The 17516-nt window shown below is 48.8% G+C and overlaps 1 protein-coding gene across 1 annotated transcript in view; it reads left to right on the forward strand.

Moving 5' to 3' along the window:
- The window catches only part of CCNJL (cyclin J like), a 49624-nt gene that overhangs the window by 10891 nt on the left and 21217 nt on the right, over window positions 1–17516 (forward strand). Inside the window, exon 2 of the mRNA XM_021697910.1 lies at window positions 13925–14138. Coding sequence (XP_021553585.1) covers window positions 13925–14138 — 214 coding nt within the window. The remainder of the gene's footprint in view (window positions 1–13924; window positions 14139–17516) is intronic.

Genomic DNA, 17516 nt, shown 5'->3' on the forward strand with positions numbered 1-17516 from the left:
CGGTCTGGTGAGTAGGGGAGGGGAGGAGAGGGACCAGGAGCACTGGCCCTGGGGATGCGGGCCTCGCAGAGGTGTACGCATGTCCCGCGAGCGCGCAGAGTACGAGGAGGAGGGAATGCTGGATCACTGGGAAGTGGCCTTGGCCTTGGAGACCTCTGCCTTCAGCGTTGGTGGTGATCCAAAGAAATGGCATCTGAACTAGGGCAGAAAGTGGGGAGACTTGAGAGTTTTAGGAAATAGAGTCAAAGGACCAGTTAACAAAAGGAGGGAAGGGTTTCAAGCTTCTTACTAGTTGGAACAAAGTAATTTTCCATTGCTGAGCATGATTGGCTTTTTTCACAGTGAACATCGTTCTTAGAAAGCTCCTCCTAGCATGTGCTAGTTTCTGTTTCCTCTTTAAATACTTCCATTCACTTAAGGGAGTTGATGTGTATTGGGCGCCTCTGATAGGCCAGGTGCTGTTAAATGCTTGGCGCACATTATCTCATTATTTTCTCATTGATTATTAATGTTGCTTTAAAAAAAGACAAGTTGGGGCGCCTGGGTGGCTCAGTCCGTTAAGCGTCTGCCTTCAGCTCAGGTCATGATCCCAGGGTCCTGGGATTGAGCCCCGCATCAGGGAGCCTGCTTCTCCCTCTGCCTGCCGCTCCCCCTGCTTGTGCTCTCTCTCTCTCTCTGACACATGAATAAATAAAATTTTAAAAAGACAAGTTAATTGTCCTGACCAAGACACTGGCAGTTCTTAAACATCGGTGCGCGTTCATTCTTGCGTTCAACGTATATTTTTTAAAGCCCGCCACAAGCCAAGCACTATGAGCTGCTGGGAGTAGAAGTGGTGAACACAACCAAGTTCTCTACCTTCATGGAGCATGTGGTCAAGCGTCAGGCTCAAACGAAGCGCACGTAAAGCCCAGATGGGTGCCCAGCTGCGTCCCCAGGAAGTATCAGAGAGTAAGGCTGGAAATGGGGAATGCAGTAGACCACGAGGGCTGCCTCAGACTAGAAACAGTAGAATTTTATTCTTTCACAGTTCTGGAGGCTAGAAGTTCAGAATCAAGGTGTCTGCAGCTCTGTGCTCCTTCCAGAGGTTCTCAGGGAGGATCCTTCCTTGCCTCGTCCTTGGTGCTCCTTGGCTTGTAGCTGCATTGGTCCTTTCTCAGTCTCCATATTCACCTGGTCTTCCTCCTGTATCCGTCTCTGCCTAGTCTTTCCTCTGTATGTCTGTGTGTCTCTGTTTTCTGTCCTCATGGGGACACCAGTCATTGGTTATGAGCCCCCCCTAATCCAGTACAACCTGTCGTCACTTGATCACATCTGTAAAGACCCTATTTCCCAAAAAAGGTCACATTCTGAGGTTGTGCGTAGATAGGGATTTTGGGGAGACGTTATCCAAGTCAGTACAGGGGGAAGCCTCCATTTTTCTGTGAATTCTCAGAAGATCCCAATGCCTGTGATCAGCTGACCACAGTGACAGAAACCCTGGACAGTAGATCAACGGGGGAATGGCGTCCCAGCAGAGCGACTCAGGGCTAGTGGTAGTGCTTACCCTGCTCACCTGTTTCAGGCTGGTAGGGCCAGGGTGCCCAGGAGGATCCATCAGAAGGAATCTGGAAATCAGGGACAGGATCGGGAAGTGTCACATGAAGAGCTGTTGAGGCCACCGCTTAGGAATGGTGAACCAGGAGGGAAGGTAGAGAGATCCAAGGGTTGGACCTGTTACAGAGAACTGCCCCTGCACCTAGATAATGGAGGGTGTGGGAGAATGAGGGGCACCCCCAGTTGAGAAGGTGTGAGGGATGTGGTCATATCCAGAAGCTGCCGAAATGAAGAACAAACCTCGGGGACATTTTATAAAAAGGCCACGAGTGTTGTGGGGGCGTTGGGAGGTCTCGGGGGCCGGAGTGGGAGAGGGACCACGGAGAGGTAGGCACACATGTCTTTGGCCACAGCTGGGTGCCCAGCAGCCATAGCCGGGCCTGTCACAGTCTGCTCTGGAGGGCAGAGGCTCTGGCTCCTGGGAATGAGGCGGTGTGTCCGGAGCTGACCCTTTCCTGAGTTCAGAGGGCCCGTGAGAGATGCGGTGGCTTGGCTTGAACTTTCTGTCTGCTGGCAGGAAGCCACAGGCCGGAGGTCAGCAAGAGGGGATGTCACTGGCTCTGTGTGCCGCGAGCCACCCTCTCGAGAGTGTTGAAATAGTTTTCTTGCAGAGATGTTGGTTCTTTACCGAAAATACCTCCCAGGGCTTTATGAAGCAATTGGGGCAGAGAGGGGAAGGAGGGTGATCCTCGGGCCTCACAGGGCCTCCTAGGTCAGTGGTGTGTACTCCTGAGGCCTCTGAAGAACCAGCCTACCCCCCTCCCCTTTCTTTTTCCCTTTCAATTTGCAAGTCTCCACTTCCTGTTGGTCACCTTGGTTACACATGGTATTTCTTCCTGTCTTGCTACCCTTTGTTCTCAGGCAGACAGGATCCCTCAAGCTGTTTCCCAACCAGCTGGCCCAGTGCCTGGAGGCCCAGCCTCCCTAGGGAGGCAGTGGTTGGCAGCACTGAGGATGAGCATGGCGGGAAGCACAGAGGAGACCAGTGTGGTTTTTAGTCAGTGGCCGGTGTGGGAGAGCCCCTCAGCCCCGCTCTGACCTTGGCCATTTATGAAGTGGTTGTCACACTCAACGCAGCATCACACCCCAGGCCCAGCCAGTTCCTCTGATGTCCAGGTCCAGGATTTGCCACTAACCTGCAGTGTGGCCTCGGTTTTCTGGGTACCGACCAGTCCTGGGGTGGTACCACTGACTGGGCCCACCTCAACAGGGTGAGTGCTGGGATGGAGAGCCTAGATGGAGTTAACAGTTGTCTGTAGGGCGATAGCACAATGAGAGACAGAAGTTGGGGGGGCACGTGTGTGCAGAGAATCAAGACTGTGTACATGCTCACATGTGGGATTGCTAGTGAATTTAATTTTCTTTGTATTCATATCTGTGTTTTCTAAAATTTCTATAGTAATAAGATATCTTACAATCGGTTAAAGATGACATCACTTTGGAAGGAAAACACAAACCTAAACTATCCCATGGAAGCCACAAAACCGTGTTATGAGCATGGAGTCAGAAAGGCCAGATTCAGATCTATCACTTATTAGCTAGGTGACCTTAAGCAAATTCCATCGCCTCTCTGAGCTGTCCTCGTCTGGAATACTGGGATGCTGATAATCCCCACCTTGTGGGCTTGTTGGAGGATGAGAGGACAGAATGCATGGGACACAGTATCTGACAAATGAGATACATATGTATTTGAAATTATGTATGTAACACATGTATATAAAATGGAAGGTTGTATGGAACTCTTCATCACAATGGGTGATTCCAGATACTTGTGAAGACCAGAGAGGAGGTGTAAAAGCCTGGGGATGCTGAATTCTAGGGGAAAGAGAAAGCTCTGTCCTTGCCTTGGGGTGGCACGTGCCTCAGTCTACTCAGTAGCAGTAGATGGCTTCCAAGGAGGAATCAGGTGTTTGCAGAGGATCGGGAGTTGAGTTTCTATAGAATATATAGAAAAGATATGTGTATATAATATCTGAGGTGGGGCAGTTGGTGGGTTGGTGGGGGGGGGATTTAATTTGGAGCCGAGTCCCTAGACCCCTCAGGGCAGGGCACCCAGGGCTGCCTGGGTGAGCTGGCATCTGGAGCCTCTTGTGCTGCTCCTAGGCTCCTAATGGCATGGCTGTGGGGAAATTCTTACCAGGGCAATTCTGCACGTGAAAGCAATGGTTTTTGATCTCAGCGAGCTTTTCAGTAAATCTCTCAGCTTAGCATCATCAACTTATTGGGAGTTGAGCCAGGAATTTTCTCCGGAGTCTCACCTTGCAGATGCGTTGGGGTTTAATTTCCCCAGCACACCCATGCCCAGCTGCCAGCACCCTAAAGCACCATCTCCCAGAACGAGCTCTCTGGGATGTTGTTACTCTGCCCGCCACCCCCACCCCCGCCCCGAAAGGGATGGCGGTAATGGTGATCTGTGGATAAACAGATTGAACCTAGAGTTTCCTAAAACTATGTTAAGTTTTTCCCTGAACAAATGTTTCAGGGCTTCCAGTGAGCTTTTAGGAAGGAACAAAGTAGTATGCAGTATATAGTATGGCTCACAGATCCCTCTTCTTCAGGGAGTGAACCTTGGGTCTGGGATGTCACGGAACACACATCGGGAAACACTGCCTTGGAAATGACTGAGTGTGGAGTGTGCATAATTTATCATTCTTGAAGTTCCCAGTCCCCTGTAAAACACTGCCTGCTTCCTCTGTGTTCACCCTCTGCTGCTATTGGGTAGACTGAGGCACGTGCCACCCCAAGGCAAGGACAGAGCTTTCTCTTTCTCCTGGAATTCAGCATCCTCAGGATCTTACACCACCTCTCTGGTCTTCAAGAGCATTTGGAATTGCACATTATGATCGTTTCATTCAATCTAAGATCAGGAGCAGATCATTTTTACTTACCTTTTCATTTCAAGTATTTGCCTTTGTCCAAGTTTGAACATTTTGTTAATTATTAAGTATCGTTTTTGTGTCAAGAATTGAGGTCACAGAGCTGAACAAGATGAACCCATCCCTTTCCTCGTGATGTTTACAGTCGAGGAGTGAAGAAAGACACTAAAAGTAAATGGATGGAAGGACGGATGAACAGATGGATGGATGGATGGATGGAGAAAAGTTCTAGATGCTTGGGGAATATCTGATAGAGGCGTGACCAGGAAACACTTTTCAGAAGTGACTTTTAAGCTAAGATCTGAAGAGTAGGTTAATGATGAGAAGTAAAACCATAAGGCAATTAGAAAACAACTCAGTGCAGGACACCAAGGGTTAAAATGAAGACTTCCCTTCCTCCCTTAATAGGAGAAACCAGGGGTGACTGGCTGAACTTTTACAGTGCATGTGACCTTCAAACTTCTCTGAGGTTAGCCTCAAAATGCCGGCAGAGCCTGTGTGTGAAGAACACAGGCTGAATTTTCTCCCCCATCTGTCCTGCAGCAGTGACAGGCCGGGTTCCCTGCCCAGCTGGATAAGGAGACTGGGGTGAGGCAGGGATGGCCATGGCCACGGGCAGAGAAGGCATTTCCCCAGCTGGTGTTGGCTGAGGTCACATCTGTGTTCATCACGAAAAACACTCCATTCATTCAAACATTCATTTACTCATTCTAAGACCTGGAGGGAAGAGTGACTCCCTCTCTCTGACAGAGGTCACATTCTGCAGGATGGAAGGAGGAGGACAGTTAATAAGCAAGCAAACCCTTTATTCGACAGCCACCGCACAGTGTGGGAAGACAGGCTGCTGTGGCAGGGAGGGCGGCCAGGGAAGGACCGGCACGGACACCACAAGGAAGAGAAACGGCCCAAACATCCAGAATGGGGGTCTGATGGAGTCACGACACAACCGCACAATGACGAAACGCTCGGCGACCATTGAAAACATGGTTTCCAGTGCCATCTTGAAGGGGAAGTGGGGTACACTTGCAGATTATGGTCTCCTGTTGTGGACGTTTGCACAGAGAAAAACATCTGAAGAATCCATGTAAAACTTAACACGACTTCTCTGCATGAGGGATCAGAAGTGATATTTGTTATTTTTTTCTACTTTTGAAAATTTGTCAGTGAATATATAATTTATAACTAGTAAAAAGGAAAGAAAAAGATCACTACTTGTGGGTTGGACTTGGGTGGGATGTTGCGTCTTGTGAGGACGAAGTGGGATATTTAGCATAGTGCTGGCATGGGGCATGTTCTTATGAAAGGGCTGATTTTCTCACAGTCATGATGTGGGATTGCCAGAGAATCCTTGGGGATACATTTTGAGCTGGGCCTTAATACAGTGGGTATCTAGTCCCTCCCTCTTTTTCTTTTCAAACTGGAAATACAGTAATTGGAATTCAAACTGATTACACATTGAATGTTTTTTTTAAATTTGTCTTTTTTTTGGAAGTTATTTTTTAATTTGTTTTTAAAGGTTGTTGGACATACAATGTTATGTTAGGTTTCAGGTGTACAACATGGTCACTCGACAGTTTTATACATTAAGCTATGCTCACCATGATAGTTACCATCTGTCACCATACAACGTTATTATAGTATATTGACTATATTACCCATGCTGTACTTTTCAGCCTCGAAACAATCTTTTTTTTTTTTTTTTAAGATTTTATTTATTTGACAGAGACATGGCGAGAGAGAGAACACAAGCAGGGGGAGAGGGAGAGGGAGAAGCAGACTCCCAGCTGAGCAGGGAGCCCAATGCGGGGCTGATCCCAGGACTCTGGGATCATGACCCGAGCCGAAGGCAGACGCTTAACGAATAAGCCACCCAGGCGCCTACAATCTTCTTTTATTGACGTAACATTATATTAGTTTCAGGTGTACAACATAAGGATCGAATATTTGTATATATTGGGAAATGATCACCACAGTAAGTGTCGTTAGCATTTGACACTTAACATAGTTACTTTTTTTTTCTTGTGATGAGGACTTTTAAGATTGACTCTCTTAGCAACTTTCAGATGTACAAGACAGAATTACTAACTGTAGTCACCATGCTGTACATTACATCTCCAGGATTTATTTACCTTATACTTATAAATTTGTACCTTTTGACCGTCTTCACCCATTTCGCCCATCTCCCACCCCCTTGCCTGTGGCAACCACCAATCTATTCTGAGTTTGGATTTTTTTTTTTACTTCGAGTGTTTTTTAAAAATCCACAGTGTTGAAAGCATGAAAATAAAAATCACACAAGATCTGAGCCGTCCAAGATACCACTGTGAACATTTTGTTGTATATCTAATAGTTTTTTCTTGTTCTTTGTTACTATTTTTATTTTTTTCATTATTACTATTTTTTTTTAAAGATTTTATTTATTTATTTGAGAGAGAGACTGAGAGAGAGAGAGCATGAGAGGGGGGAGGGTCGGGAGGGTCAGAGGGAGAAGCAGACTCCCTGCCGAGCAGGGAGCCCGATGCGGGACTCGATCCCGGGACTCCAGGGTCATGACCTGAGCCGAAGGCAGTCGCTTAACCAACTGAGCCACCCAGGCGCCCCATTATTACTATTTTTAAAAACCAAAATAAACTATTTTGGTAACAGAGGCAGTTTTTTGTAAGGTGGATTCCACCCCCGCACCTGAACTCCTCAAGGCCACCTGTCCCTGGCCCCAGCCTGCTCATTTCTAGGTGTAGCTGAGGAACCCGTGCTCTCCTGTTGGGCTCAGGGGATAGAGGGCCCGCGGCTTGGGAGGGAGAGTTTCTGGAAGCCTCTGCCTGTCCCGATGCCCATCTTCATCTGTGCCCTGCCCCCACCCTATCTGCTGGCCACAGCGATGTTGCCCCTGCCCTCCTGAGCACAAGGTCACTCTGCCTGGCCCGGTTCCTGCCCCTTTCCTCCCACACTGGCAGCCGAGTGCCTGCCTAATCCGGGAGGGCTTTACAGGCCGCCCCTCACAGGCTGCTCTTTTGTTTCTGGAATCCAGGCCCCTCGATAGGAGGGGCTGGCTTCAGGCACCCCTGCTGCCGGCTGCCGCGGTGGCCTTTAAGCTAACTTAGGTCAAAAGTGCTTGGGGAGGAATGCGGATCTTTAGAGCAAAGCCCTTGGAATGAAGGCCTTTCCCCCCCCCAATTGGGTTAGGGAAGGAATCAGCTGGGCTCTCAAACTAAACAGGGGAGGCATGCTGGCGTCCCACACTGTTGTTCATCTGCCAAGGAATCGCCCTTCTCGGCACCAGAAGCTGAGGCTGAGAGCCCCTGATTCCACTTGGCTTGGGGGTTCTCTGGAAGACCTGGGATGGGCGGGTTGGTTTCCTTTCCTGCAGAGGCACTCAGGCCCAGCTGTAAACCCTCAAGTCGAAAGCTGCATTCCACCCGACAGAACAGGTTCCTTGGAGAGTCCAAAGAGCTTTTCACAGAGGCAGATAAGCTCCGTTTATCCGAAGTTTGATTGCCTAGCTTGAGGAAAAGGCCACTAAAGCTTGTGGATTGCTGTTAAGTGCCACATACTTTACAGTTGTGGCAGTGTGCCCGCCCCCCCCATTTTTTAGGTTGAGGGCACTGGGGTTCAGAACTCACACGCCCAAGGTTAATAAATAGTGGAGTTGGGATTCCACCCCAGAGCTGCTGACTGCACAGTCTGTGCCAGGCTGCTCCCCAATATGTGGGGAGAGAAGTGTATTTGGTGCAGGGAAGCGTATTACTGTATTCATTCTTTTTCTTTTTTTTTAAGACTATTTGTTAGAGCAGTGTGAGGTTCACAGCAGTATTGAGCAGAAGGTACAGAGGTGTTCCATGTACCACCTGCCCCCACACAGGCACAGCCTCCCCCATACCCACATGCCCCACCAGAGTGGTACATTTGTTATAGTCGGTGAACCTCAGTGACACACCATTGTCACTTAAAGTTTATGGTCCACATTCGGGTTCCGTCTTGGTGTTGTACATCCTGTGGGTTTGGACAAATGTATAATGACATGTATCCACCATCATAATATGATACAGAGTAGTTTCGTTGCCCTGAAAACCCTCTGTGCTTGGCCGGTTCTGTCCCTCACCCCCCCAGCCCCCAGCAACCACTGCTCTTCTTACCCTCTCCATAGTTTTGCCTTTTCCAGAATGTCACATAGTTGGAATCCTATGATATATAGCCTTTTCGGATCAGCGTCTTTCCCACAGTAATGTGCATTTAAGTTTTCGCCTGCCTTCTCCTGACTGTTCGTTCTTCTGAACTCGTGCCCATAGTTGCAGAGCAGCTGCCTCTGGGCCAGGGACGCCCTGGACTCCAGCAAATGGTACAGGCCCGACAGACCTGGCCCCCACCCTCAGGAGCAAGAGCTTAGCAGGAAGACACATAAATAAGTAAATATTTGGCCACGAAGAATAGCATGCTCTGAGAACCAGGGGGGGACCTGATTTGGAATGGTGAGGGGTCAGAGGAAACCTCTCTTAGGAAAGGACATTTATTTATTTAGTTAGTTTAAAAGATTTTATTTATTTTATCTGTCAGAGAGAGAGCGAGCACAAGCAGGGGGAGCGGCAGGCAGAGGGAGAAGCGGGCTCCCCACTGAGCAGGGAGCCCGACTCAGGACTTGATCCCAGGACCCCGGGATCATGACCCGAGCCGAAGGCAGACGTTTAACCAAAGGAGCCACCGGGCGCCCCAGAAAAGGACATTTAAAGCAGGATGTGAGGAACGAGCAGAAGTGGGGATAAAGAGCCTCACAGGCCTAGCTTTCAGAATCCTGCCCGCTTTTGGCACCAGCCTCTTCTGGGAAGCCCTATCTGCTAATTCCTCCTTGGCGTGTATTGTTGCCTGTTCCAAAGGTCCATAGCTTTTTCTTTCTTTTCTTTTTTTTCTTTTATGCACGAATGGCTTCCTTTGAGAATCTGCTCAAGCCACTGGACCCTTTTCCCAGGAAAGTATACAAGACCTACAGTATGTTGCTCTGAGCTCTCTTCTCCCAGTTCACCCAAGAGAAAATTCCAGAAGCTGTTAAGTTTGGCTGAGTTGAGCAGGGAGGGAAGTCAGGGCTTTGCATCTCTTCCTTGTTGTGTTTTGGGACTTTGAACTGCCTCGAGGAGGGCCGTGCTGCCAAGGGTCAATTGTCTGATTTCCAGCAGCAGCTGCGGACGGAAGCAAAGATCTGTGATTGTTGTTGCTTCTTGTCAAGAGCCTCCTAGCCCTTGGTTGAGAGGAAATACCCAAGTAGCCTGCAAGCTTGTGGGGGCTGCTGGGGGGTGAGAGGGAGGCTGCTGTTGGAGCTGTCTGGCCACAGTCCTAGAGGAGCCTGGCTGAGAGGTCTTCACGTGTGGCCATCCTGCCCATCTTGATGCCCAGCTCCGAGCCCTTCCGTGGTTCTCTGGTGCCCTCAGGGCAGGCTAGATATCTTAGCATGGCACACAGGATGGGACTGTGCCCAACCATCCCCACCTGCTCTGTCCAGGCACACCCTACCTGTCTGTCTGTTCCAAGTGCTGCAGATTCCCAGGGCGGAACACGTGTAGCTTTCTAAGTGCTGTTTTTGCTGCTGAGCTTCCTTCCTTCCTGCATCTTCAACAGGTCAATTCCTAGATGTCCTTCCAAATCTTGGCTGGATACATCTCTCCTCCTTGAAGTCCCCACTGACTGCTCCTTAATGCCGATGGGCTCAGGGCATTTGCTACTCACCACTACAGTTCAGTCCCTCCTTCTGCCCTGGTTCTCCCCCTCCCTGCCTTCATTCCTTCCACAACTGGTTATTGGGCACGTGACGATGTTCCCTGTCACTCTGAGGTGGTGACAAAACAGTGAGGAGCCAAAGCAGACCCAAACCCTGCCCTCAAGGAGTTTGAAATCCCATGTTGGCCACATAAATTCATCAACGAAGATGAATAATACACAAAGAAGTCAAGTCTTTTTTTTAAGGAAATTAAACTAAGGATAAATCTTTAACATGATTTAAACAAACAAAAAAATTGGGGAGCCTGGCTGCTTCGGTTGGTGGACCTTTTGACTCTTGATGTCCGGATTGTGAGTTTGAGCCCCACATTGGGCATAGAGATTACTTAAAAGGAAGGGTTGAAAAAAAAGATACGTTGAAAGTCTTGTGGTCTCAGGTCTGTTGCAGGTTAAGTAAAGCCTGGGGTCTCAGGACTTTTTCAAACTCAGTTTCTTTAGGTGTAAACATAAGGGAGAGGCAATAACTTACTCACCTAGGAGCACCTTCCATGAGCCAAACTAGGGTTACCAAGAGAGCTGTCCCGGCCTCGGGTCTCTATGAGGGAAGGAGCCAGACGAGAAGAGATCCCCTGGCTTTGCTTTGTAGTGTTGATCACAGTTTGGACTTGTGTGATTGCCTTATCATTTGATTTCTAGCTCTCTCTTACTGGGCCATAAACTCTGTGAGAATGGGTGATGTGTCCATCTTATTCTTTTTACAACAGCTTTATTGAGATATAATTCATATGCCATAAAATTCACTCTTTTCAAGTATACAATTCAAGTATACAATTGTATACAAGTATACAATATACATGCCTTTAGTGCATGCAGAGTTGTGCAACCATCAACACTATCTAATTTCAGAATATTTTCATGATCCCAAAGAGAAAGCCCATATCCATTAGCAGTCACCCCCCATTAACCTCCACCCACCCCTAGCTCCCAGCAGCCACTAATGTACTTCATGTGTTTGTATGGGTTTGCCTATATTGGACATTTCATATAAATAGGACCCTCACAATATGTGGCCTTTTATGACTGGCTTTTCTTTGCATAGCATGTTTTTAAGGGTCATGTTCATGTTCTTTCTTCTTTATGGCCAAATAATATTGCATGGTATGGATATACTACATTTTCTTTATCCATTCATCAGCTGATGCACATTTGGGTTGTTTCCATTTGGAGGCTATTATTGATTCAAGCTAGCTGGGTCCGAGGACCCAGAGGAGGTCCCGCAGGGCCAGCCAAGTGGGTCCTGGGCTTCTCGCAGGATAGAAATCAAACATGAGCCAAGAGGAAGTGAGAGCAGTTTGTTGAAGACAGAGCAGATACAGACAGAGCATCTGGAAGACTCGGAAAGGAAAGAAGAGTGAGTCTCCTCTTTGCTTGGGGCCTGGGGTTTTTATTGAGGATGGTGGTCTCGTGCAGTGTCTTTCTCGGGCATCCAGGAACAAAGAGGAGTGTTTAGGTGTCCTCCGTAAGTCACTTATGCCCGGAGCCAGGGGTCTTGGTGACTCATTGGTCTTGGAAAACGTTCATGATGATCCTGCCCCATCACTCCTGAGATGTTATCTGTTGTGCTGAAAGACTCCAAAGAAATCATTAACTCCTTGACCTTTACAAGGAGGACGTTACTGTACCATAAGGTGTGGGGTGGGGGATAGGTCCTAGCAAGAAGAGAGGCAAGAAAAAAAAAGTAGTTTTTCTTAGGGTCCCTTCAGTTTCCCTATCTCGTGTTGGATAATGCTGCGAGAAACATTCCTATACATGTTTTTGTGTGGCCATATGTTTTTAGTTTCTTCACATCCTCACCAACACTGGTTTATTTTCTGATTTTTGTTTATATAATGGCCATTGTACGGGTGTGAGGTGGTATCTCAAGGTGGTTCTGATTTGCATTTCCCTAGTGATTAAGTGTTGCACATCTTTTCATGTGTTTATTGGCCATTTCTGTCGTCTTTGCAGAAATATCTGTTCAGTCCTTTGCCCATTTTTAAATTGGGTTGTCTTTTTATTGTTGAGTTGTAAGAGTTCTTTATATATTCTGGATACAGCCTCTTACTGATGCATGATTTCCAAACATTTTCTCCCAGTCTGTGGGTTGTCTTTTCACTTTCTCGATGTTGTCTTTTGAAGCATGAAAGTTTTAAATTTTAAAGTCCAATTTAAGTATTTTTTTCTTTTGTTGCTTCTGCTTTTGGTGTCATATCAAAGAAACCATTGCCTACGTCATAAAGATTTGCTTCTGTTTTCTTCTAAGAGTCTTAAAATCTTACCTTTAGGTCTGTGTCTGTCTTACTCTAGATTATATCTCCAGTGCCTGGAATAATGTCTGATATATAGAAGGTACTCGATACTTACTGAGTCACATGAATGAATTAATATATCTTGAATGAGGGTGCCGAGGTGGCTCAGTCAGTTAAGTGTCTTCCCTTTGGCTTAGGTCATGATCCCAGGGTCTCACGTCTCCCCGGGCTCTCTGCTCAGAGGGGAGTCTGCTTCTCTGCCCCTCCTCTGGCTCGCACGCACACTCTCTCCTGCTCACTCTCTGTCAAATAAATAAAATCTTTTAAAAAATAAGCATTTAAAGAAATATCTCTTGAATGAATGAATGAACAGATATCTCTTGTCCCAGGACTGTTGCTACCTGCGTAGAGCCCCAGGGCTAAGAAAGTGGCAGTATACCGCCCAGGGGCTCCAGTTTGTTTGAATCTCACCCCCAGTGAACCTGCCAGGAGTGAGCTCCCACAGTTCCTTTTCTGCCATCTCCTTCTTGCCCGTTTTCCCTCAGTTTTGCTTCTCTTTAGTTTCTCCACTTGACAAAATGTAGCTACGGCATTTCCTAAATAAATCGTGTCTGGCCTACTTTGGTTAAAATGCCAATAGGGTAGGTATATAAGAAAATTTTTCCTGTCATAAAAGTCTTGGTGGGTTTGGTATTTCTCTTGTGGGCTTTTCTTGTGTCAGAGAAATACATTCAGATAACATGGCAGTGTCCGAATGACAAAGTAAAAGTTGCCTCCTGGCGGGGAAGTATGTTTGGAATTTACTTCTAGAAGAAAAATGTGTACGTGCAAGCAGATAAAAATGAAAACTAAGGAATCTGGGGAAGGGTATTTTAGGAGTTCTTTGTACTATTATTTTAAACAGCTTTTTGTACGTTAAGTATTTTTTAAAGTCATCTCTCACCGTCCCACCCACAGAGGGAATTAAGCCAGGGACTCTGAGAGGTGCCTGTGTGCTGGGCGTTTACATTCATTTTCCGTCTAATCCTCAGCTGTTGAGGAGGTGACAAAAGTGAAGGCAGGTGACCAGGCCGGCACAACTTGGTGGAGTAGTACAACCAGAATTTGGACGCTGGTCCCCACCCTCCAGGCCTGTACATATTCATCCTTTCCCCAGGGAAGGACTGGCATCTTGGGGGCCTGTTATGTCCGTCACCTGCCTCTGTCATTGTATCCTTGGCACATCACGAGCCTGTGCTCACCGAGGGCAGACGGGGGACAGTGCAGGAGTTTCTGGAATGGGGCGGTGGGGGGGGGGGCTGCCATCCTGGGACTTGAAGGAAAACGGCCAGGGTATGGAGGGAATCGCTGCCCCTAACCAGCCAGCAGGCGGGCCCCCGTGTCTCGGCTTTTCTGGGGCATCCGAGGCTCTCAGGAGGCGGCCCTGACCCCCAACCCCCTTCTGTCCTGCCTGTCCTCCAGGAGCTGAAGCTGCCGGCCTTCCGAGCCCACTCCCCGCTCTTGAAGAGCCGCCGGTTCTTTGTTGACATCCTGAGCCTGCTGAGCGGCCACTGCCAGCTCTGTCCCGCGGCCCGGCACCTGGCCGTCTACCTGCTGGACCACTTCCTCGATCGCTATAACATCACCGCCTCCAAGCAGCTGTACACCGTGGCGGTCTCCTGCCTCCTGCTCGCAAGTATGTGCACTCACCACTTCCCGCCGCCCCCTCCCTGGAGCCGGGTGCTCCCGAGTCATTTCACGTTTCCGAGATCTTTGCACGTCTTCTCTGTCCGTCCTTTGCTGAGAGCGAACTGTAGTAATAATAATCAACATTTTCTTTAGCGTCTGTAATGTACCAGGCTAAGCGATAAGGATTTTCGCGGCTTGATCTTAATCTACACAGTGACCCCAGGAGATGGATACCATAGTCCCCCCCCATTTTACCGACGCACAGAGAGATTAAGAAGCTTGCCTTGGGTCGTCTAGCGTAGTAGATAGCAGCCAAGATTTGAGCCCAGCAAGGCATGGTGCCAAAACCTCTGAAGTCTATGTCACCTACTTCCTGGCATTGGGCCTCTGAGAGTGTGCTAGAAGGGAAACCTGAGCAACCACTGTTCTTAGAGCTGTTTAGAAATGGGACTGCTTGATTGGGGCCTAGCAGGACCCACTGTGTGGTCACCAGTCCTGAGCACTGGCCTCCTAGGGTTTGCATCTTCCAGCGAGGCCTCACAAAACGCGCAGCGTGGCTTTGACCATCCGTCCGTCTGCCTTGGGAGAGACGACCGCATGACTATGCTGCTCGAGTCTTGCGCTTAAAATACGGTTCTGTCCTGCCATCCTGCCTCTTAGAATCGCGCCCTGGTTCACCAGCAGTCTGAGGCTAGGGATCAGCTGTCAAGGTCCTGTCTCTCTGACCTCAGGCATCTTCGGCCAAGCCCCCTGCTGTCACAAAACTTTGCACATGCTGTCTTTTCTGCCTGGCGAGCTTCCCTACCCCACCCCGCCTGTGTGGTCCTCGTTAAATGTCACTCGGGCCCCGCATCCTGGGCAGGTGGGATATCCCTGATACACGTTTCCATGGCGTTGTGTACTTTTAATTAACACCCACCTCCCCTACGAAACAGTGAGCTTCAGGGAGGGTAGGGGGCCCAGTACATCATAAGACATCAAATATATATATATATATATATTGGTGGAGTAAAGGAATGAATGGAGCTAGGGGTTCCTTCCGCGCTGGGCCCCGCGCTTCTCCAAGGTGCCCTGCCAAAGAGGGGTGATATGCAAAGTGGTCAGCTGTGGTCATGACCTTTCCTTGACATCTAGTGTTTTCTCCTTAGAATTCAGTCAGATTTGACATTCCCCTCCACAATATGTTATCGTCCTGTTTTATTATGTCGGCCCCTCCCCAGTCCTTGAGTCCCAGGGGGGCCTCAAGAAGATAGTACCCATTTTCTCCTGTGGCTTTGTCTGCTCTTGGCATGCTGCCATGAACCCTTCTAGAACGATCACCCAGTTCTAGAAGCATGGCTTTCGAGTTTTAAACACTCTGTATTGTTTTCCACCATGGCACCATCCACTTGCTGTTATTTGTAATCCCTTTCAGGGCTTTGAGTTTACAGCCTCCCAGTTTGTGATTTGCTCTACCTTGGGCCAGCTGGATTTGCCGTGTTCTACAGAGAAGGCAGTCTTGCTGGGTGGGAATCCCGCATGCCTGTGACTTCAAAGTCCCAAAGCGACATGCCACTCTCTTCCATCTTGGGCTTACAAGACATCCCCATCAGCCTCAGCTGAGGGCAGAATGGGCATCGCGTTTCAGGCGGCCCAGGAGGAGTCTGCGCCGTGGCCTTTGGCCCGCAGCTGTCTGTGATCTGTGGGCTGCATTGAGGCTGCATGGGGGCAGGGGACTTCGATTTCCATGGGGCCATGGAGGCTGTCCCCCAGCGTCTGTCTGGGGAGCTGGGACGTGAGGCGCACACTGGAGACTCCTTTGTGCTACTGCTGCCATGGTGGAGGGAAGGGAAGGGGGCCCTTCAGACGGAGAGGCAGACGCCCCCACCCACAAGTCTGAGGGCAGCAACCAGCCTGGGGCGGCAGGAACGGAGTTTTCAGGACACCTGCCATATGCTCAGAGGCCTCAGGAAAGAAAAGTTTCCATGACAGCCTGAAATTCTATTCATTGTTCCTTCCCCTCTCCCCAGGCTGACTGTCGGCCACAAGGGGGGGGGGGGCACCTTGCCTCAGGAAGCTTTGAGTTCTGCTAATTCAGTACCAAATAATTCCTCAATAAGAGCTACAGTTCTTGCCCCCACCTTTCGGTTCTTCAGGTTTTAGAGCTGCTTCCAGATAAGGGCCTTGGCACAGATGGAACCTTCTCACCTTCGTACAGCCACCACGCCCCCATGCATAAATCAGGGGTCGGTCAAGGGGTCCTTGTCTAGAGGCCAATGGAGGGAGGTGGAAAGAGCAAGAGCTTATAGGTTGTTCCGTGGCGGACGTGTGGCAAAGCCACCCCATGGGCTTCCTATGACGGGGTTACCTGCATTTCCTATACAGGAGAGCATCCTAATCTAAGTGTAGTCTAGATAGAAATATAGTAGGGCCGCGCTCTCCGCTCTCTTCTTCATCTTCTACAGCTTCCCTCCCCCTGTCTTTTTGTGGTTGTTGCTGTAGGTGCTTAATTAAAAGGGTAACTTGACAGCATGGAGACCGCACCCCTTCCAGGTGAGTTGGCTTTGATAGCATGCCTTTACTGACGTCCCAGCGGGGGCAGCTTTGCTACTGACCGGTCCCTCTCTGTGCACCCAGCCCTGCGCCGAGCACTTAACAGTCACATCACGTGGAATCCTCCCAACCAGCTTACATGGTTGTGTTGTCATCTGCCCAGTCCAGAGGCTCAGAGAGGCTGAGTAACTGGCCTAGGGTCACACAGCTCACGGTTTTATTTTTATTTGCGGTAAAATTCATATCACAACGTGAAATTTACCACTTTAACCAATGTACAGCATACAGCTTCATGGTGTTTAATACATTCACACTGTTGTGCACCCGTCCCCTCCCTCTAGTTCCAGAACATTTTCATCACCCCAGAAGGCACTCTTGTATCCATTAAGCAACCACTTCCCGCTCCTTCCCACTCCCAGCCCCTGGCAACCACTCGTCTGTTTCCCATCTCTATGGATTTGCCTATTCCAGATATTTTGTATGAAAGAGACACAACATGTGAGCTTTTGTGTCTGGTTTCTTTCACTTACCGTTTTCAAGGTTCATCCACGTGGTGGCACTCATCAGTACTGCATTCCTTGTTGTGGCTGTTGTATGGATACACCACAAGTTGTTGATCCTTTTATCGGTTGTTGGGCATTCAGGTTGTTTCTGCCTTTTGGCCGTGAGGATTGGTGCTGCTGTGAACATTCACTGCTGGCTTCGTGAGAGCACCTGCTCTCAGTTCTTTTAGGTATAAACCTAAGAGTGGAATGGCTGGTTGGAATGGGTTCTTCGGTGCTGAACTGTTGAAGGAAACTCTAGAGTTTTGCTTTAGCCCAGCTATTGCTGCTCAGAGATGACCGGGTGTTGA

Source organism: Neomonachus schauinslandi, chromosome 7, assembly GCF_002201575.2.
Source record: "Neomonachus schauinslandi chromosome 7, ASM220157v2, whole genome shotgun sequence".
NCBI classification, from domain to species: domain Eukaryota; kingdom Metazoa; phylum Chordata; class Mammalia; order Carnivora; family Phocidae; genus Neomonachus; species Neomonachus schauinslandi.